The 21,817-nt window shown below is 36.1% G+C and overlaps 1 protein-coding gene across 3 annotated transcripts in view; it reads left to right on the forward strand.

Moving 5' to 3' along the window:
• Positions 1 to 230: 230 nt before the first annotated feature.
• Positions 231 to 21,817, forward strand: part of LOC102880063 (phosphatidylcholine translocator ABCB4) — a 71,865-nt gene continuing 50,278 nt past the window's right edge. For all 3 annotated transcript variants that reach the window (XM_006925722.3, XM_006925723.3, XM_006925724.3), the window contains exons 1-9: positions 231 to 313; positions 3,708 to 3,756; positions 6,925 to 7,075; positions 12,841 to 12,898; positions 13,964 to 14,155; positions 15,181 to 15,352; positions 16,392 to 16,516; positions 19,048 to 19,219; positions 21,363 to 21,476. In XM_006925722.3, coding sequence (XP_006925784.1) covers positions 231 to 313; positions 3,708 to 3,756; positions 6,925 to 7,075; positions 12,841 to 12,898; positions 13,964 to 14,155; positions 15,181 to 15,352; positions 16,392 to 16,516; positions 19,048 to 19,219; positions 21,363 to 21,476 — 1,116 coding nt within the window. The remainder of the gene's footprint in view (positions 314 to 3,707; positions 3,757 to 6,924; positions 7,076 to 12,840; positions 12,899 to 13,963; positions 14,156 to 15,180; positions 15,353 to 16,391; positions 16,517 to 19,047; positions 19,220 to 21,362; positions 21,477 to 21,817) is intronic.

Genomic DNA, 21,817 nt, shown 5'->3' on the forward strand with positions numbered 1-21,817 from the left:
GCTGGGTCTGAGGTGAGCGAGGCCCGGGAGCGCCGGGAACCCCCGGGATGGTGGGCGCGAGGCGGGGACAGCGGGACCTCCACCCGGCGCCCCTGGGCCCGACCCCCCTGGGCCCGACCCCCGCGCCCGGCTCGCACCCCTCGGGCGGGGGCTGCGAGGAGGCTGGCTGTCCTTCCCGAGCTGGGGTGAGTGCATTTGGACCTGAAGCTGTGGTTTCTCCCCAGGCTGAGATGGATCCCGAGGCGGGAAGGAACGGAACTGCCCGGCGCCGGGTGAGAGCAGAAGAAGGTGACTTTGAACTGAGCAGCAGCAGGTACATCATCCGGCACCGTTTTTCCGTTACCCGGGGATCAGCGGGGCCAAATTCGGCCTCGTAAAGAAGTTGAGAAAAATCTGTTTGATGCCTTTGGCCTTTGTTTTGGAGGTTCTTTGGAGAGTCTTGTCTGAGGTTCTGACCTTTCTTAAGGAATGTTACAGATGCCTCTTTTGCAACAGGCTCAGGAAGAAGAGGCTGTCTTTAAAAGTGCCCGCTTCCTTTTGTGCAGGGTGATTCGATGAATATCTGCGTTGTATAACATCCCTTGCATTATATAACTCAAAACTTTTACAAATAACTTTCATAAACATCATCTGATTTTTCATGCTTATAGAGCACCAGACATCTGCTGTTGATGGTTGTGCTTTTTAGAACAGAGGTCGTGAAGCAAAAACTCCCTCCTCCCCCTCATTCCTGTTCCTCTTTTTCTTACCCCTTCCCCCTCCTCCCAGCGCCAGCCGGGTTCCGTATTTCTTCGTTCTGGGCAGTGAGATAGGGAGGAGGTCCTCGGGCAGCCTATTCTTCTGTAACCTGCGCTTCCAAATCAGATGTTGTTCAAATGTAAGGCGGAAACCTCAGTGTTTCCTTTGCGTGCGCGTCTTTCTCCTGGCGCTGGCTTCTTGGTTCCCAGGGGCCCTTGTTAAGAGCACTTCACTGGCCCTAGTAGGAGCAGAAGCAACCAGTCAATGGTGTGTTGTCTCTGTTTCCTCTTTCACTGTGGGAATAGTGAATCATTTTCTCCTTTAGCTTCAAATAGTTTATGAAGTTGTTATGGTCTCTGAGTTCACACCAGGCCATCCAGAACTAATTGACCTGTGTCATCGAGTAATCACCCAGAGGGACAAATTTATCAAGTGTGTCCTCAAGCTGCAAGGGAACTGATTAGCCAACTGCAATACACCTATCTGATGTTTAAACAGAAGCATTATTTTAGACTGTTAACTTCTTCATACAGTGATATTGCTCTATTCCTTCTAAGTACTATGGTGCTCATTCACAGAAAATTTAGTTTGCCATATAGAATTGGAAAACCGATGGGTGGTAGTATTTCTACCAGAAAGATGTGGTGTTCATCAACTGCCAATTTAGGCTGGGATTGACTGTGAATCTATAAATAGATGGCATTTTCACAAGAAAGGCTATTTATGTCTTGCCCTGGCTGAACATTTGATGAGTGTACAAAGGAGCTATCCCTGTGAAAAATGCAGTAACACTCCAAAACCTAAGGAAGGTCGCAGAAGTGGAGCTCACAGCCTTCTGTTGGAAAGAAGAAAACAGTCCAAAAGAGGAATATGAAAAGTTAAGAATACGTTAAGACTGTAAGATTATGAAATTAAATGAAATGAGACTAATTTTTATAAAAAGCAGACCAAAGCTTATACATTCAAAGGAAGTTAAACTCACTTTAGTTATTTAGGGCAAATTAAGAGTTAGTTATATGATTATTCTAATCATGCTGCTATTGCCTGTGGCACATTCCTTTGAATATACTTAGTGGCAGATGTCTGTCCTTTGATTTTAGCAAATGTTCTAAATAATTTGGGATCAAGTTTTATGATTAAAACTTTATCACCTATCTGGAAATTTAAGCTAAATAAATGCATTTTAGGTAAAAATAAAATAAAACCTTTGCCCTCATGGAGTTTATTGTATGACAGGCAGACATAAATAATATACATGCTAAATAAGTAAACTACAACAAATGTTAGAAGGTAATGAATGCTATAGAAAAACATTAATTGAGGCCAAGGAAATCAGGAGTACAAGGAGGAAGTAGTTTACAATTTTAAATAAGGCAGCAGGTCTTATTGAGAAGGCAATATTTGAGCACGGATATGGAAGAAGTGAGAGAAGAGAGCTCTGTGGGTGTCTGAAGAGAGAGCATTCCTGGCGGAGGTGACTGAAAATGTAAAGACTCTGCAATGGGAAAATGTTTGGTGTGTTCACAGAACAGCAGAGGGGCCATGGTGCCTGGAACAGAGCAAGCAGCCATGGAAGTGGTCAAGGTAGTCAGAGAGGTAACGAGGAAACAGATCATGTAGGGCTCTAGAAGCCAATGTAGGATTTGGTTTTTACTCTGAGAAAAGTGAGAATAGTAGTGTGATATGATTCGAATTTTTAAATGATTACTCTGGCTGTTGTGTTGAGAATAGACTAAAGGGGGCATAAGTGGAAGTGGGGAGACTAACAGGAGTTCTCCTGAGCTACTGGGGTAGCAGTAAAATTGGTGAGCAGAGGTTGAATTCAGGATGTATTTTGAATGTAGAGCAAACAGGACTTCCTGACACCACTCGCCATAAAACTTCAGAAGAGTGACCCTTACTATATTTAGATCAACATGTATTTTTTTTCAGCAAAGGAAGAATTTATACTGGTTCCCCCTTATCCATGGGGAATACACTCCGAGACCCCCCTGTGGATGCCTGAAACCTCAGATAGTATAGAACCCTACATATATTCTGTTTTTCCCTATGCATGCATACCTGTGATAAAGTTTAATTTATAAAAATTGACACAGTAAGAGATTAACAACCATAACTAATAGTAAAATAGAATAGTTATAACAATATGCTATAATAAAAGTTATGTGAATGTTTTCTCTCTCCCTCTCTTTCTCTCTGTCAAAATATCTTATTGTACTATATTCACCTTTCCTTATCTTGTGATGATGTGAGATGATAAAATGCCTTATTAAGTTGAGAACTTTTACCTTTTCACTTAAAGGAAGCACTTTAAGGCTTCTCTTTGGCATGTGCAAATTTTTGCCATCACCGCTCTTGCGCTTTGAAGCCATTAAGTAAAATGAGAGTTATTTGAACACAAGCACAGTGATACTGTCATGGTCGATCTGATAACTGAGATCACTTCTAAGAGGTGAGTAGCATCTACAGCATAGATACACTAGACAAAGGGATGATTTATGTCCTCAGCGGTACAGAGAGAGATGTCATTACAATACTCAGAATGGTGTGCAATTTAAAACTTTTGAATTGTTTATTTCTAGAATTTTCCACTTAATATTTTCAGACTATAGTTGACTATGGGTAACTGAAACTGTGGAAAGCAAAACTGCAGGTAAGGGGGGAGTGTAATTGATTTGGCAGACATTATTAATACATTCATCTTCCCCCTGTATGTGAGCTCTGTAAGGAAGGTGACCATTTCTTGTTTATCCAGATATCCTTGTAGTACCTTGGACAGTTACTTCAGTTACTTGGTGATTGCCTTGCAATATTTGTTGAACTGGATAATTTTGACAATTTGTGGACATCACTGTTTTATATTTGAAAATATTATAATAGTTGAATGTGATAACATCTCAAATTTATATTCAGTTGACTATGAAACATTTTGTAATAGTTTCGAATTCAAACAATTATATTCTTTACAGCGAACAAGACAGGAAAAAGAAAGTGAATTTGATTGGACCATTAACACTGGTAAGTTGTTAAATAATAAATGTGAATAATTCTTTCCTTCATTCAAATATGGTGTAGAATCAATAGTTATAGAGCCAGCACTTTAAGATTGTCTACAGGCAGTGACAGATTTTTTCCCTGCTACACCTGTGCTGGCTGAGGTTGGCTCATTGTAGTCATGGCCCAAGATGGATGATAAAAGAGGTAGGGGTGGGTTGGCTATGAAACAGAACAGAGCTAACTGGTTTACAGTGAAATTGAAAATAGGATTTGTGTTCGTAGCACCAGACAAACTAACCAATTTCAGAAAAATGAATCTCTGCATTTGTTTCACAAAACCCCCACACATTTAGCTTAAAATAAGCTTGCATGTAAAGTGATTGTTAACTATAGAAATTTTAAGACAATTAAGAAGTCTGTGTCCACATTTGGCTTCCAAGATAATTGATTAAATGTAGAGTAACTATTAGAGATTTAGATTATGTTCAGCACAATTCTCAGTGGCTTTCTGCTGGCACGAGGCAAGCCAACATATTTTTGCAAGAAGTGTAATCTGTTTTTCATTTGTCTCAGAGAGGCGGCCCAAGAAAGTGTTTGCCCACTTGTGGTAAATATGATGTGTTTCAAACTATGATAGCCATTATTCAGTAGTAAAAAAAGTTGATATTAAGTAGCATGTCAGCTGAAATTTCCAACTTAATAAGTAAATGGCTGAAAAGACACCAAAACATCGTAGGTCTTGAACATCGCTGCAGATTTCTCAAGTCACCACAAAGCCCCTATTTATTCTCTTCTTCCTTATTCTTGTGATGTTTTTGTTTAAAAGTATCAATAAGAGTATTTTTTTTAATTTAGTGCTTTAGAGGATAAGCTGTAAAACTAAATCTGGTTTTGTTGCATAGGTTTTCAATCTGCCTCCTACATAAAATAAAATACCATGAACCTTAAAGTAGAAATGTGGAAATTTTCTTGAATATAAAAGCTAAAATTTAAATTAAATATAAATGTAATCTTTTTCAGACTCTGAATAGATTTTTTTTTGTCTCAAAAGAGATTTAGGAAAAATACTGTACTTTTAAAAAAACTTCTCTCTCTCATCGTTCAATTACAATTAACTTACAATATTATATTAGTTTCAGGTGTATTGCATAGTGACTAGACATTTACAAAACTACTCCATCAGAAATTAGAAATGTATTGTTTTGTTGAAAAATCACTGAAAACAATCTAGCTATACTTAGTACATTGCTTAGAAACAAGGAAATTTTACTTAAGTAGTTTGAAAAGCATTTAAAATATTCCTCAATTTCATGTAAATATTCAGTAAAGAAAACATTACATGACGACCTGATCCTGTGCTTGAAACTGTAGTGGACAGACCCAAGTGTTCTAACTCCCTTCCCTAGGAACCACAGAATTGAACCCTGGGGACACTAGTCTCTTTTATAGCAATTTCAGGGACCCTTCCCCATTTGCTCTTGACTTCACTTGCTCCCCTTTTTTTGTTCCAAACTTCACTTGGCTTCTGACCCTTTGTCTCTTTTGGCACTCTTGCTTGCCCTGTGTGTTTGATGATAGAATTTGGCCTTCCCTTACTGAACTTCTGGAACTCTCTGAGGAAAGTTTGCACACACACTCCCCCTCCCCACCTCACCATGTGTGTCTGACCTCATCCTGCCCTGGGGTATTGACCCTATCTGACTCAGCTTCAGCTCTTAAAAACCCCACTCTGCCAAGTCTGACTCATCCATTCTCCTGATGACTGTCCCTTGTCCCCAAAAAGCAGGTGGGGTGGAGTGAGGAAAATGGATAGAGGGAAAAAGTTTAAAAGAGGGGAGAGATGCAAGGGACAGAGGGGAAGGTATAGAAATGGAAAAATAAGACAATGATGTAGTCTGAAAGAGGAGGAAGGGAGAACAAAGAGAGCCAAAGAACAGTTCATCAAAAATGAGAAGAAAAAGTGAGAAACTGGAGAAGATTGAAAAACAAACAGTGAAGGAAAAGTCTTTGGCGTATTATGACATTGATCAGCTATTTTCATTTGTGAGTGTTGCGTACTTCACTGTGACAACTAGTGTCCCCCCTCTAAGTGATAGTACTAAGTACATTGTACATGGATGATACTAAGATAAGACCAAGATCCCTGGTATGGCCCTTGAGGCCTTTTCTACCTCTCTCTAATATCGTCTCCACACTCTGTACTGTCCACTTCAGGAATTCCACCATGTGGAGCTGCCTGAAAACTCTATGCAGTTTCTAGTCACCTTGCTCTTCTAAGCCTAAACATTCCCTATTTCCTGTGCATTCCCCAATTCTTTAACTAACTCCTCCTACTCTTTAAGATTCTGTAATGAGCATCCTCTCCATGAGCAAGAATTCTCTAAAGCAGGGGTTCCCAACACCCCAGGCCTCGAATCCTTACAGGTCTGGCCTGTTAGGAACCAGGCCGCACAGCAGGTGAGTGGTGGGCAAACAAGTGAAGCTTCATCTGTATTTGCAGCCACTCCCCAGCGCTAGCATCACCACCTCAGCTCCACTTCAGATGATCAGGCATTAGATTCTCATAGGAGTACTGGTCCCTGGTGCCAAAATGTTGGGGACCACTGCTCTAACGTACACAGATAGGTACTCCATAATGTTTGTTTCACTTCACTACTGAGCTGCCTTTCAAAAGCGAACTTAAACCTTTTAAGGGGATCTTATTCTCAAAACTCAGAAGTCCTGTTTCTCCTACTTGTAATTCTCCCTCTGAAATATTCTGAATGTCATTTTAAAGGATGTAATGTGCGTGTGCATGTGCATATGTGCATGTGTTTGTTAGGGTGTGTGTGTATGTGTGTGCGTGTGTACTCCTAGTTGTCCTTAATTCACTACATCAGGAGTTCTGGAAGATCAAACAACATTTCTTCTTAGAACCAAACCTTTATCCCTTCTGATTATATTACAGTCATTCAAGCAAATAAGATACTGATTAAACAGAATCAGATTGATTTCTTCACAGAATATAAAATAAATAGAATCATGAAATTAGTCTGTCAATGATTTGGGTTGAAATTCTCCTTCTTACCTAATACATTTATTTGCAACTATTACAAATGTACTGACCTTAAATAAAAATCCAAAGAACATATAATTGTGGAAAAGAGAAATTCTATACCACAAGGTAAGATAAGTTTTTTTTTTTTTCAGTTTCGATACTCTGATTGGCAGGATAAATTATTTATGTCCCTGGGCACAATCATGGCCATTGCTCATGGATCAGGCCTCCCTCTAATGATGATAGTATTTGGAGACATGACTGACAGATTTGTTATTGCCTCAGGAAACTTATCCTTTCCAGGTAAGCATTTCTCTACTTGTTTTTTTAATGTATCGTACTCCTTTAACTAGGTGAAAGATTAGAAATTGATTTTGCTATTCATCATGTACTTGTTTAATGATTTAGATATCTGATGACTCTAGGTATTACAGAAGAAATTGTGAAATTGTCAGAAAATTCCTTGAATACTCAAATTTCAAGAACTGGGTGTATGCTGTTTGACAGGATAAGGAAATATATAGAAAGTAGAGAAGTCACTGTACATGAAGACAGTGGAACTGTAACAGTATACCTATTCAATATTCATCCCATTAGTGATTACTGGTAAATTTCAAAAGATACCAGTTAACATGGCAGTACTTCTTAGCTGTGTCCAGCTTGTAGATCTGTTTCTGGTTTCCTTTTCTTCTCCCGTCTTTTTTTATTTTTTTTATTTTTTATTTTTATTACAGGCACTTTCTGTCTCAAGTTTTTGGATAAATCAGGTTAGCTGGACCTTGCTATAACACTTCATTAAAAAGTGAATGAATTCAAGATGAGAATGATGTGCTTTGAAACACACCCAAAGAACTATAATTATTGAAGAGCCAACAGAGTCCCATAAGTTAATGTCTCTAAACAGGGACTGGGACAACAGCACTGGGATGAAGTTCCAATGGACATAGTTATTTTCGTATTAGCCAAATTACACATAGAAAGAAAGGCAGTTTCAACTTTCTACCAGGCCTGAGGCTCAGTTCCTTCCAAACAACCTTTTGGGCACTAGATTAGAGAAGATTGAGTGGAGATTTATTGGTACACAGATGGTGGAATATAAGGAAAAAATACCCATAAAGAAAAGACAGCTTTCATAGCAAAGATGCCTGAGAAAAAGTGGACCCTATAATTTAGATAATATTCAGTAAGAGTTTTCAGTGTTCACAGATTAAGAACTGTATATTTGGTTAGCAGCATAGGGCTTATGTGTAATTACCTAAGAGAATATGATTGCTTGATTTATACACTAGGACCTGTATACATAAATACTGATAAACATTAATACCTTTTAGAAAACTAGTAAAAGCATCCTTTGAATAGAAAAAAAAAGCTCCTACAAAAACACAATTTATGTATTCTCAATTACTAGTGTTTCTGAGAAGACCCTCGTTATAATAAAAGTAACAACAATAATAGTAATCTTTCATTGTATTTCTTATCTGCTAGGTCCTATTTCACTTAACCCTCATAAAAACAGTCTTACATAGTAGGTAATACTGTTCTTCTTAACATATGAGGAAACTGAGGCTCAGAGAGGATAAATAACTTGTCCAAAGTTACATAGCTGGTGAGTGTTAGGACAGAAATCAAATCCAGGTTTTCTTATTATCTAAACCATGCTCATTACCATATAAATACATGATACTGCCAATGTAAATAATTGTGCTTTCTCTTTTTAAAAAAATATGTTTGGGAAACTTTTAAATGGATTACTGTGTTTAACCAGTGACCAAAACTTTAACATAAACACCATAAAGGTAAAGTTGGAGTAATATAAGACATTTAGAAAGCCTTTAAGGAAATGAGGGGTGGGAATTTTCTATTTGTTTTCTTTTGACTTTTTAGAAGCTCTATAGATTATTATGCTTTATACATATATAAAGCAGGGTGATGCTCATATTCAGACACATCAGTCAAAAACTGGTTTCAAATCAGGATTAAAAAGAGTCAGATTAATGGATGAATGGATAAACAAAATATGATATATTGTACAATGGAACAATATTCAGCCTTAAAAAGAAAGGAAATCCTGACACATGCGGCAACATGGATGAACCTTGAGGACATTATGCTAAGTGAAACAAGCCAGTCGAATACAAAAAGATAAACACTGTATGATTCCACTTCTATGAGGTATCTAGAGTAGTCAAATTCATAGAAACAGAAAGTAGAATAATGGTTACCAGGGATTGGGGGTAGGAGGAAATGAGGAGTTGTTTAATGCATAAAGTTTCAGTTTTGCAACGTAAAAAAAGTTCTGGAGATTGGTTGTACAACAATGTGAATATACTTAATGCTACAGATTTGTGCACTTAAAATGGTTGATGGTAAATGTTATGTTATGTGTATTTTATCACACTTAAATTTTTTTTAAAAAAATCAGATTAAAACAATGCAACACACTTATCACAAATAAGTTAGCATTTGTACTACTTTTACTAGTCTGGTTTTTAGAACACCAGAATAATTCCACAGTTTTCTTATTTGGAGCAGTTTGCTTGTTTTTTACTTGCTTCTAATTATGCAACCGAATTACTGTGAAGTTGGACAGGCAGGCAGGTGCCATGTGCTGTGCCTAGGGCCAAACTCAAGGTCTTTCTGAGGAATGGCACGAACAAGTCACTGACAGACCTGTGCTTGCTGGAACGCTAAACCCACTAGAGTTGCCAGCTTAGTTTCAGTAGCCTCCAAACGTTACGACATTTTTAGCCACATTTATCATTAGGCCTTATTGACTATCTCGGAGGATTAGAATGGGAAGTCCCTCTAATGTTATTAATATCCAATGTCTACTCTTTGGTAATTTTTAAAAGTAATATTCTCATTCCTCCTTGGAGAAATGCAATCTTTAAATTTCATACTCACTCTAAATCCAAAGAGCTCATTGATATGTTTAGAGTCATAGTTTAGCAACAATCATGGAGGTTGAAAGAAGATAGAATATGAAAGATAGAGCTGAGCTTACTAGCTCGTCTCATAGACATGATGTTTATTTAGAGTCTAGTCTTTAGAATTGTTGCGTTCTTGGACAGCTAGACTTAATGGGAGCCAAGTGAGAAGAGAATGTTAGAAGAAAATGGCTTAAATTACAAGAGCGTCTGACAATGATTTATTGGGAACACAGCCCATCCTTGTCAACAGAATAAAGCCACTACGTGACAAGGTTGTTCCCTCACAATGACTCAGTTGTGCAGAAACTATGCATAGAACATTCTGCATCCAAACCTTAAGGACAGAGTCATAGGAAACAGTTCTTCTGCAGAGTACCAAGAACCTGATATATTTTGTCCCAAGTCTATGTGACTGTAATAATCTAGGAAATTCTGTGAGGAAATTGATATATCCTACATGTCCTCGCATGGCTTTGGAGTTAAGAGAAAAAAGGCACTTTTGAGCCCCTTGTTACCTTAATTAACTGCCCATACTGCATAAGCCCCATGGACAAACACCACCTCTTTGTTTTGTACTGAATATTTCTATATGACAAAGGAAGTTTTAGGCAGAATTCAGGAAGGGAGACATTGACTTAATTTGAGACTCAAAAGTGATCATCATCAGTACTCCCTATGTAGTGTCTCCTTAAGTAAGCCTTAAGTTGTACAGTTATTTAGGCCCTTCATGCACAAGATGTATGACCTTGGGAAAGTTACTTAACTTCTATATTTACTGATCTCATCTTTGAAAAGTAATCATAGACTTACTGATAGAATTAAATAAGATGATTTATGTAAAGTGTCTAGAACTTAGTAAATGATCAATGAATATTGGGGAAAACTAGCTGTAAGAACTTAGAAATGAAACAACTATTATAAATTTATGTTTATTCATCTATAAAGTGAATTAATTCTATGGGAGCTCTATAAAATGAATAGGCAGCTTCAAGAATTCCCCATTTCCTTGTTTTGGGAGGCATCCAGGTGAGTGAGAGTGGGCATTTTCTCCTCCATATTAAAATCAAGTGGATGTTGGGGTATTTTTAGAAATATGATCTCTAGATTCAGTCAAAAGTTTTGATTTATGCTCTTGGGTGGAGCCTGGGCTTCTGTATTTTTCAAGCTCCTAATGTGATTCTAACAGGCAGATAACACTGAGAATCCTTGAACCAGAAAACTATTTGGAAATTTTTTATGAGATTGAAGCATAATGGGTAGCACCTGAGAAGACCAGGTTTATGCCCTTTTTAGATCTAAAATCTCATGAGATTTCCAGCTCTAGAACTCCAGATCTAGAGTCCCATGACTCTTTAGGGAACACATCAACATATAGTTGCCTCACCATCATCCTGGTTTCCTGGGATTTCTGGGGCTCCTAGGGTTACTAACCTAGTACTAGACTGCCATTCTTGGCCTGGGACTCTGAGAAAGGAGGGGTTCCAGTTCGGAATGCCCATAAATTCTTATTTTCTAGTAGGGAAGATCAATCTGAATTTTATATCCTTATTGAGAGAATTTAAAAGTTTGAGGTAGGTGTAGGAGGAGAGTTAAACTCATTTAAGATTTCACCTGATTTCTAAGTTCAAGGAAACAACCAACCCTGAACACATATATCTGGAGGTTTTCCAAGGTTTTGAACAATGATTTCTACAAATACCATATCTTTAGGATAGCTTGTCCACCTCTAATTCCAAACTCAGTTCTGATTTGGCATATCAAAGGTACATATTTAAGAAGAACTAAGGAAGGAAATCAGCCTGCAGAACTGAACTGATAAGAACAGAAATAAAATGGTATGATTTCTCAAGGATCTGATAGCTGACAAAGAGCAAGAGTAATAAGAAGAAAAACTTTGCTGTGAACATCAGTAGAAGTTCAGTCCTGAGGGGGAAATTATGCTTGGTAATTGACCCTGACAGTAGTTTAAGTTTTAAATAAATGTCAACCTTATCTTTCTTTGAAAGAAGATAAGAAAGATACACAGCACCCAGAAAACATGACCTCTGGGTTATTTACACATGATAAAGGAACAAAGACTAGTTTCTCTCCCAGCATCATGGTAAACGAGAACTACCTACATTAGTATGTTTTCTTAGCAATGCTGTGTTGATATTTTATCCTATTATTTTGTGAATACAGTAGAGATGAGCTATTTCTTTTTATTTTCCACTTTGTGTTTTCAAAAGTTAAAGTAAGTCATTACCACACGAATTAATCAGTATGGTATAGTGTTAGGAGCTGTATAGCATAGTGTTAGGACACGCAGACTATTTGCTAGCGGTATGACTTTGGGTAAGTTAATTTATCTCTGTGCCTCAATTTCCTTCCTCATATGTAAAATGGGGATCTCTAAAATAGTCTTACTCATAGGTTGTATGAAAAGTAAATGAATTAATATGTGTAAAGTGTTCAGAACAGAGCCTGTCATAAAATAAATAATAAATGCCAGCTATTATGAAAACCAGGAAAGACACACTGACATTTTTATCATATTAGCCCAAATTAATGGACAATGTATTTCTTTCTAATTAATAATGCTTTAAAAATACCAGAATACAGTTTTGCTAGTAAACAAGACATGGAATACATGACAATGATGACTATTTGATCCACTGACTTGTCTCTGAGCAACTCAGTTATCTTCCTTGTCTTTAATTTTTCTTCCTTTACAATGGATGTAATTCAATCTTTCTATTACTTAGGTCATAAGGAAGCATATATTAAAATAAATTTACACTCACAAGTATCTGTAAAGTACTTGAACCACTAAGAAAAAGAGTGCCGCTTAAATCCTGTATTTTCTATTTGGACCATTTATTTTTTCCTCCTCTGCCTTTTGTGGCTCCTTGGGAAGCTGCTTTGCTGAAGGCCCCAAACCACCAAGATGAGGGAAGAACCTGAGAGGTCTTATCTTCCCCCATCTAGACCTTAGATGTCCTGCGCCTAAACCCTTGGGCTTTTTATTTGTAAAGTGAAAAGAATGCATTTGAAAATGAAAAGAGAAAAGTGAAAAGATTTTTTTAAACCTGGCAATATCTATTAATAGTTTAACCTTTCAAAAATGTCTTATTTTTGTTTCATTTTGTTTTTATTTAGTGAATTTTTCATTGTCAATGTTAAATCCAGGCAGAATTCTGGAAGAAGAAATGACTAGGTAATTGGCTAATATATACTCTTTACTTTTTGTTATACTCTTTAACCTATTTTTATCATTTACACCACTCCTGACCCTGCCATTTAAAGTAAGTCGAATATATCATGGCCCTTTACTAATAAGTACTTCAGTGTGGTTCCTAAGAACAGGATATGCCCTTCATAACCACAGTAAAGTTGACAACTTCAGTAAATTTAATATCGATAACAATATTTTGATCAGATCTATCATCTGTATTCCAATTTTGTCAGCTGATCCAATAATGTCATTTATGGCATTCCCCACCCCCATCATTAGCCTTCTTAATAGACAGGCTAATGTCTATTAAGCTTGGAACATAATGTTTGTATGTTTACATATCAGTTAATGTTGCTGATATAAATGAGTACTATTTGTATGCTATAGCAGGCCTGAAAGGATTCCGTCTGGAAAAAGTTTTTTAAATTATATTAAAAATATATTTGAAAGTACGGAAACAAAATTTATTATTTTTGGAGATACTAACTTTCCTCTAATATAGTTAAGCCTTCACTCCAAATGTCATGTTTGAATTCATGACATTTTAGCATACTATTTAAAAATTTTTTTCAAATTCTGCCAAATAGGAAGAGGTGTTTTTGGGTTCTATGTGTAAACAATATGAGAAACCTTAGACTAAGAACCATTACATATGCTCAATCTGTTTATTCCTACATTTGCAATATGTGAATAGTAGTGAAAATGTTTAGTATGAGATACGCAAGTCTAGAACATTAATTATGAAAGAAATATCAAATTGTATGTACAAATTGTCAATATCAGTTTAAAAGTGTTTCGCTAACACTGCTATTTTTTTCTTGTATAACCGCAGAAATTTATTTTTCTTTAGCTGATAATTCAAATAAATGTGCTATTCTCCTCTTATAATTTAAGAAAAGTAAAAAATTTAATGTGTATTTGTTATAATGTCCTACATAATCCTTGTGGTCAGTTCAGTAAACTTATTAATTCCCAATTCTGAAGATTACTCCTGAAAGAAATGAGTAAAGGACAATACTTAAAAGCAACTTTCTAATTATTTTCCAGATATGCATATTATTACTCAGGATTAGGTGCTGGAGTTTTCATTGCCGCCTATATACAAGTGTCATTCTGGACTTTGGCAGCTAACCGACAGATTAGGAAAATTAGGAAAGAATTTTTTCATGCTATTCTGCGACAAGAAATAGGTTGGTTTGACACCAATGACATCACTGAACTCAATACACGGCTAACAGAGTAAGTATATTACTAATGTCATACTTTCATAAAGAAATTAACCACTAATTGTGTGAAGGTTTTAAATGAAAAAAAAAAAGTTAATAGATTAGGTGTTTGCTGTTTACTGGAAGTAGAACATGTGACAGCTGTTTCTAGCACTTACAGCCTATGCCACAGTGTATTTTCCTTTTCTGTTAGTTTTTCTCCTCAGTTAGTAGGTTTATTTGAGAGCTGAGCTCACCTTAAATATTTGTTTTTCTCTCATGGAGCTTACCACAAGGCCTTACAGATGTTATGTACTCAATTAAGATGATTGAATAAATGAATGATTGAATGACTTCACAAAGAGACTGGTCTTAGTAATTATTGACTCTTCACTTATTCAACAAATATTGAGGGCCCATTATGTGTCGAGCACTGTTTTGGATGTTTGTGATATACCAGTAAGACAAAGATTTTGTCCTCAAGTTGCTTACTTTCCAGCAGGGGGAGGTAGATGATAAACTTTTTCTTATTGGAGGTCCTGGTAAGAGTGTAGTGAGTTCAAAAAGGAGGGAAGATCAAGGAATTTAGGACCTGGTTGGCCTTCAGCATTGACTCAGTGAAATGAGCAGCCACTGCACATTTTTGATTGAAGAGTAACCTGTGCAGACTTCAGTTTTCAAAGGATCACACTAGCTGCTGTATTGAGAATAGACAGTGTTGAGAATATGGCTAAGGATAAAAGCAAGGAGCTCTTTCTAACTTCCGCTTTTAAACAAATTGACTCCTGTTCAAAATGTTAATGCTCCTCTAATAGGATTAACGAATTTAATAGTATCAACTTTAATTACATTGATTTCTTAGAAATTAAGGAACTAATCCAGGATCTCTCCCTTTGTACAGTAATTAGGTGGGAAAAAAATATCATTCAAGAGGCTAAGACTCTGAAAGAGGCTTGCAGTAGTGTGAATAAGTTTTATCTGTTTATTTGTTAGATGTCTGCTTCACCTTTCTAACTAAAGACCTCCTGCCTGTAACCACTTAAGTGTGATCTTTTTTAGTGACATCTCCAAAATCAGTGAAGGAATTGGTGACAAGGTTGGAATGTTCTTTCAAGCAGTAGCCACGTTTTTTGCAGGATTCATAGTGGGGTTCATCAGAGGATGGAAGCTCACCCTTGTGATAATGGCCATCAGCCCTGTCCTGGGACTGTCTGCAGCTGTCTGGGCAAAGGTATGTGAAACTTGGGCATTTTTGTGTGTGTTGACCCACACATACACGCAAAGTTATTTTTAAGTTGCAGTGTTCTGGTATTTGTAGTTGTGTCAATCTGTGTTAAATGTCAGTTAAAACCACAGTTTGAAGCATGTTGTTAACATGGTGCTTTAATAAGGAAATTTATTTTTAATGTGATTCAAAATGTTACAGTTATTACCTCAATTATAATTTTTTTTTTTTTGCACTGCTATTATTTCTTCGAGTAAATCCTCTCGTGTAGTAGTTTAAATGACATCTATGGTTATATCCTTATTTAAGGAAAAACAATTTTAAAATATACATTTCTTCAAACTCCTGTGTGAATATAAACAATTTAAATAAAGTTTGGATTTGTTTGATTTATTTTTAATGGATAGTTAAGTGGCACTCTGCCAATTTTGCCTTACAATAAAATACACATAACCTGTTCTGCTTCAGCCAATATGGAAAGTTGAGAAATTTTACTGGCAATTTTTGCTCATTCCGGAGTTGATGTTTTTACTTTATAAACTATTGGATCTCTTTTGTTTGGATTCTTTTTTTACCTTTCTCTTGCAACATCGTGCATAGCCATCTTATTATTCAGTAGAATGTTCGTGAGTAGATCTGAAAGTATTGTTTTCATAGTAATTAAAAATTGTGACGCAGTGAAGGAAAAGATGGGGAATCCTTTCAAAACAATATGATTTTATTTTAGGTTATTTTGCAATTAGCAAAGGAAAAAACAGTAGTTGTGGAACTTGAACTGTTCCCAAAAACTTTTTGTAGAGAGTTATGTGTTTATTTCCTTTTCCTGACTACTCCTGGAGGAGTATATCACAAGGGTAGATCAGATCTGGCCTGTGTAGGGGTGGAAGAAGCCTTTGGACCTGGTATACTGAGTGTTGTTAGCTTCATGATTTCAATGTTTGGTAAAAGATAGGATTTGGGAAGAAAAAGTAACTTTAAGAGTTGATCAGACTGTCTTTTAACTTTTCTCCCCATACAAAATTATGAATGTTTCTCTTCTGTACAGATACTCTCGGCATATAGTGACAAAGAACTAGCTGCATATGCGAAAGCAGGTGCTGTGGCAGAAGAGGCTCTGGGGGCCATCCGGACCGTGATAGCTTTTGGGGGCCAGAACAAAGAGCAGGAAAGGTCAGGAAAGTTCTTTGTCCAGTGGTTCAAAAAACCCACTTTTACATTTTGTTGCTCATTCTTTTGTGGTATACGTTCACTACTTTCCTTTTCCTAATATTACTATCTGCCCCACAAAATATAGGCACCCTTTATCGATGGCTAGACTCTAAAGCAGAGTTCTTACCCTTTATGTTCCATGGACTCCTTTGGCAGTCTGATGAGGCCTGTGGACTCCCTTCTTAGAATAATTGTTTTAAATGCATAAAACAAAATACATAGGATTACAAAGGAAACCAATTATATTGAAGTTCAGTTATCGAAATACTTTTAAATCGTGATAGAGCAAATATGTATATTTTTTGTTAACACAGTAAATGATAAGAGCTAACTATAGGTCTCACAGCTACTATAATTCCAAAGTAGAGATGTGGGTAAAAGATATTTCAAGATAATTGCATCAATCGTAATATGACATAAAAATGATCTGGGATTTCTACTGGCAATAAAGTCACAATTACTGCTAATAAAGCAGTTTGTTGCCTGTATTGATAATGAAAGAAAATGCTAAATTTCAATTAGAAGTTAATGAAAATAAATAAGTAATTTTCCCTCTATTCAAGTTCCTTGATCTTGGATCCCAGGTCAAGTACTCCTGCTCTAAAGGAACTTGATATACAAAAACCTAAATGCCAGAACAACGCCCACTGCCAAAGGCTACTCCCTGCACTTTACTTAAATGTCCCCAACCAGTTTTCTTTAAATCTCCTAATATATAGTCAAAGTATAATTCTGTGTATTTTCTTTTGCCATTCTATGGGGCTCCTGGTACCCAGAACTCTTTAACATAGAAATTCTTGAAAATTCTCCAGCATTAAAAGCAAAGTTTCTCTAATTTCCACCATTTCATTTTCTATTTTCTATTCCTCAAGCCCTCTTCAAAACCACCGTGTTCTTGGTTCTCTAACCTCTCCCTTTTTCTCTCTTACCGCTGCTTCCTGTACACAATAGTCCACACAGACCACACTAACCCTCAGTTGGACCTCAGGATGTGAGTGTAATCAGTGCCGCTCCATTAGCTGCAATAAGCAAGCCGCCTAAGTGAAGGTAATTACAGCATGTCCACCACTGTCATGGAGCTTTGCGTCACATTGGGGACAATGTAAATCTCCCTGCACAAGCCTTGAGGCCCAGCCCAGGACTCATCCTAGTGTTGGGCCTGGCATGCTGTTTGTCTCCCCAGGGACGCAGCTCTGCTAAGTGAGTGCAATACCCAACACTGAGGAAACTACACTGAAGAGTTGGGTGCTTCAGTAATTAAAAAGACATACTTTTGGTGGCTGCGTACATTCTTTACAAATTAATAAATTCTCAACATCTCTTTTGGTTAAACTAAAAAATATGTTGTTTGTTTTTTGTTATAAACAGAAATACCTTATTTTATATGATATTTTTCCAAAGTCTCATTGTATATCATTGGATTTTTCCCCAAATTTAGGGAGCCAAATTAAATATTACACCCTCTCTGTGTCTAGTGTGGAAAGGCAGATTTAATTTAAATTGATGTAAAAAACATTGTAATTTAACCAAACCATTCTAGACATATGTAATTTAACAGAATTGTAATTTAACAGAACCATTCTAGACATTTGTGCCTTTGTATTAAATGCTAGTAACATTAATTTTAATTCTATTCAAAAATTTAATAACAGAATGAGCAATGTTCAGAAAGAGATCAATTCTAAAACAATAATAGTAATGATAATAGAAATAGGAATTATCAGGTTTTGCCAACTATATGCCAGCACTGTACTAACTACTTTTAAGAATCTGTCAGCCTCACAATTATCTTGCAAGGGAGGCATTATTCACTTCATTTTACAAATGATGAAACCAAAATCTACAAACATTGAGTAAGAACCCATATCCCACAAGTAGTGACTACTTTATAACCTTGTATCCTGGCTTGACAGTTGAAGGTCAACCTGATCAAAAACAAAACAAAACACTATAAAGCAAAACAAAACAAAAAAGCAAAGGCCCAAGTTTAAGTACAAGGACATGTAAAATTTCTGTCCCTCACCCAATAGGGCAATAGAGGAAGTATTTTATTTTCTCTAGAGAAGAGAAATTGAGTTGTATTAAGAAATCTATTTTAAGAGTCCTGAATAGTATTTACATTTTGGTGCCATTCTTGGTTGCCTTGGTTTTCTCTCCCACCTTAACTTTGATTTGTGATGCTGACCAGGAAGGTGATAATGATGTTCTTCCCTATCCCAGGAGTGAGAGTTCAGTTTTGGAACAGCTACAGGGACAGTGGTTGTACTGGTGATGACCGAGGGAGATGGGTCCAGGCCAGTAAAAGAAGGCTCAGATTGGCTCTAGTCGGGGCCGATCCTGAATTGGTTCAGTTCCCAGGAAGCTGGGTCTCACCACGGGTTTCTTACTTTGATGACTTTGTTCCTTAAACATCCAACTACATAGGAGGTAAATATGGCTCAGATTACGGATTGATTTCTTATGATAACGTTTCTCCCCTCTTTTTCTGGTAGGTATCAGAAACATCTAGAAAATGCCAAAGAGATTGGAATTAAAAAAGCTATTTCAGCAAACATTTCCATGGGCATTGCCTTCCTATTAATATATGCATCATATGCTCTGGCCTTCTGGTATGGATCCACTCTAATTATATCAAAAGAATATACTCTTGGAAATGCAATGACTGTGAGTACTTTTCCTAATATTTATGAAGAACCTATAAATATTGTTTATTCATCTAACTTTTCTTTACGTTCATATTCCTTCTTTTTTGAAGGATGAGCCATGATTATAGGATTTTTTTCTTTTGGTGAATCTTTGCTCTGTCCTGTGGGCAGAGCTGGCCTTCTAGAATACACAAGGTGTAATTATGAGTGGGGCCAAGAAAATAGCATGTAGTAAGACCAATTAAGAAACATATACAATAAATAAAAGAAAATGAAAATTGAATGACTTTATGAATGAAGAAATATAGATTGGACTCATCATTCTGCCCTTGAGTTTCATTATATAAGAAAGTAAACATTATAGATAAGTCATAGTGTAAGAAATTGTTAAATTTACAAAATATAGAACATCACCTATCTAAAATACAAGATGAAGTTATTTTAGTTTGTTTTTCTTTTTGAAAATGAAGATAGTTTTATTTTGTAATTATAAAAATAATGTATACTAGTTATAAAAAGATTTAGAATACATCATTTAAAAATTAGGAGTTACTTAGAATTACTTATAATCTAATAATTGACTTATATTTAGTGATAACTTTTGGTATATCTATCTTCAAGATCATTTTCTATATATACACCCATTTTTTTATTTCAAAACTGGAATTGTATTATGGATTCTATTTTGTAACCATTTTTATAAACTAGCAATATTTTGTGACTGTCTGCCCATATCAGTGACTGTCAGAACAACATGTAACCATTCAAATAGCAGTCTTTTAAAACCTGTTCTTCCCTATCTTTCTGAACAGAAGTATCTTTCTAAACAGAAGATGTTGAAACAATTTGGCCCTTTGCTGATGACTTAGGGCCATTGAGAAAATGAATGACTTCAAAATATTTTCTAGAGTGGTATCTGCATACTCCATTGAGGAGTTGAGAGCTGTCTGGCTGGATGAACTTTAACAATTGCTGTGTTGTTTTTTCCCCTCTTATTTTGGTCTACTCTGGTTATCAACTTGGAAACTCTCTACCTTTCTTCACTTCCTTACTTGCTAAATTTTATGAAGAAAGGACATTGAATCCCGACTTTGCCATTCACTTTTTGTGATGAGTGTGTCCCCTATGGCATAGTCTCCTCACTTGTGGTGTGTGGACAGTGACATCTCCCCAGTGGGGCTGGAGAGTGATTCCTGTGGTGCATAGGGAGCCCAGCAACGCCCTCTGCATCAAGTACTCTAGTGCATTAACTTTATAACATATATTTGGATAGAGACTTTCTTGCTTTCTTACTGGTTCTTACCTGTATTGCAGATAGTGAATAGATACATGAGGGATATTTGAGTTCTGGGTACATGAAATGTTGTTGTTACTATCTTCTGAGAAAAGCCAGACTATGTGTAGAGTTTCACCATGCCTGGAGAGGAAGGAGTAGTTACAATTCATTTTTGTTTTCTTCAGTTGAGTTACACAATAATCTAGATTCTTGAAGCTATAGTCTTGGCTTTTCTATATCAACTTATTTTCCTAGTGAAAAAGTATATGAAGGGAAATGTGTTAAGCTTTTTGTGCTATAATACAGAATAATTGTGTAAAAGAATTATTAATCAGTGCACACAGGAGTGATTTAAGGTTTTATAGTGTGAATTGTTACTCTTTATATTAAAAATTTTATCAAAATATGTTTGTAAAATGGTACTTTTTAAGGACAATTCCATGGGGTCAAAATCTATCACATTTCATCTTGAACATTCTGTGTAATTCAATAAATAGTTAAAGAAAATCATATAGAACTGAATAATAATACTGATGGAAAATGCTTCCTTCTAGTGGCATTAGCTTCAGAGTCAAGAGTATAGGTTTGAAAACCTTTCTAACTCTATTATAAGTTCAGGAGAAGAGCAACAGATAGTTTGGCAAGCTAGACAAAATATATTTTTGAGGTTGAAGAAACAAATTTGTGAAATGAAATGCTATAGTAACCTTGTAAATTTTGCTCTTTTGCTAAAAAAAAAAAAAAAAACCCAAAAAAACAAAAAAAAAACCAGATAAACCTAAACTCAACCCTTTGTATAATGTGTTGTTCTCAAACGAATCATATTTGAGATAATAATGGATGCCAGAATGGGACTTATAATTTTTTCTCATATTCTTTTGCTCAGGTCTTTTTTTCAATCCTGATCGGAGCTTTCAACGTTGGACAGGCTGCTCCATGTATTGACGCTTTTGCCAATGCAAGAGGAGCAGCATATGTGATCTTTGATATTATAGATAACGTGAGTTCTTTATTATTTTAATGCTGAAAAATTCTTTGAGGCTTGGATAATTAAATCTGGCTTTAGGTTAAATATCATGTGGAAATTAATTATGTGAAATCAACAACCTCTTCTTAGTAATGAATGAAACAAAATGCTTCATTAATATTTCTAAAAGTTTACTTTTAAGTAATATAATAACATTGATCTCATTTTGGAAAAGTACATCTGCACTAGTGTTATTATTAGAGTTCAGAGCAAAGATGTTTATCTTCCTAGTTTTCCCCCCTTTCTCTTTCATGTTGTAGCCAGACTGAGACAATTATGATTTCTATATAGGATGAGTGGATGGAAAATTATTG

Source organism: Pteropus alecto, unplaced genomic scaffold (genome assembly GCF_000325575.1).
Source record: "Pteropus alecto unplaced genomic scaffold, ASM32557v1 scaffold69, whole genome shotgun sequence".
NCBI lineage: Eukaryota > Metazoa > Chordata > Mammalia > Chiroptera > Pteropodidae > Pteropus > Pteropus alecto.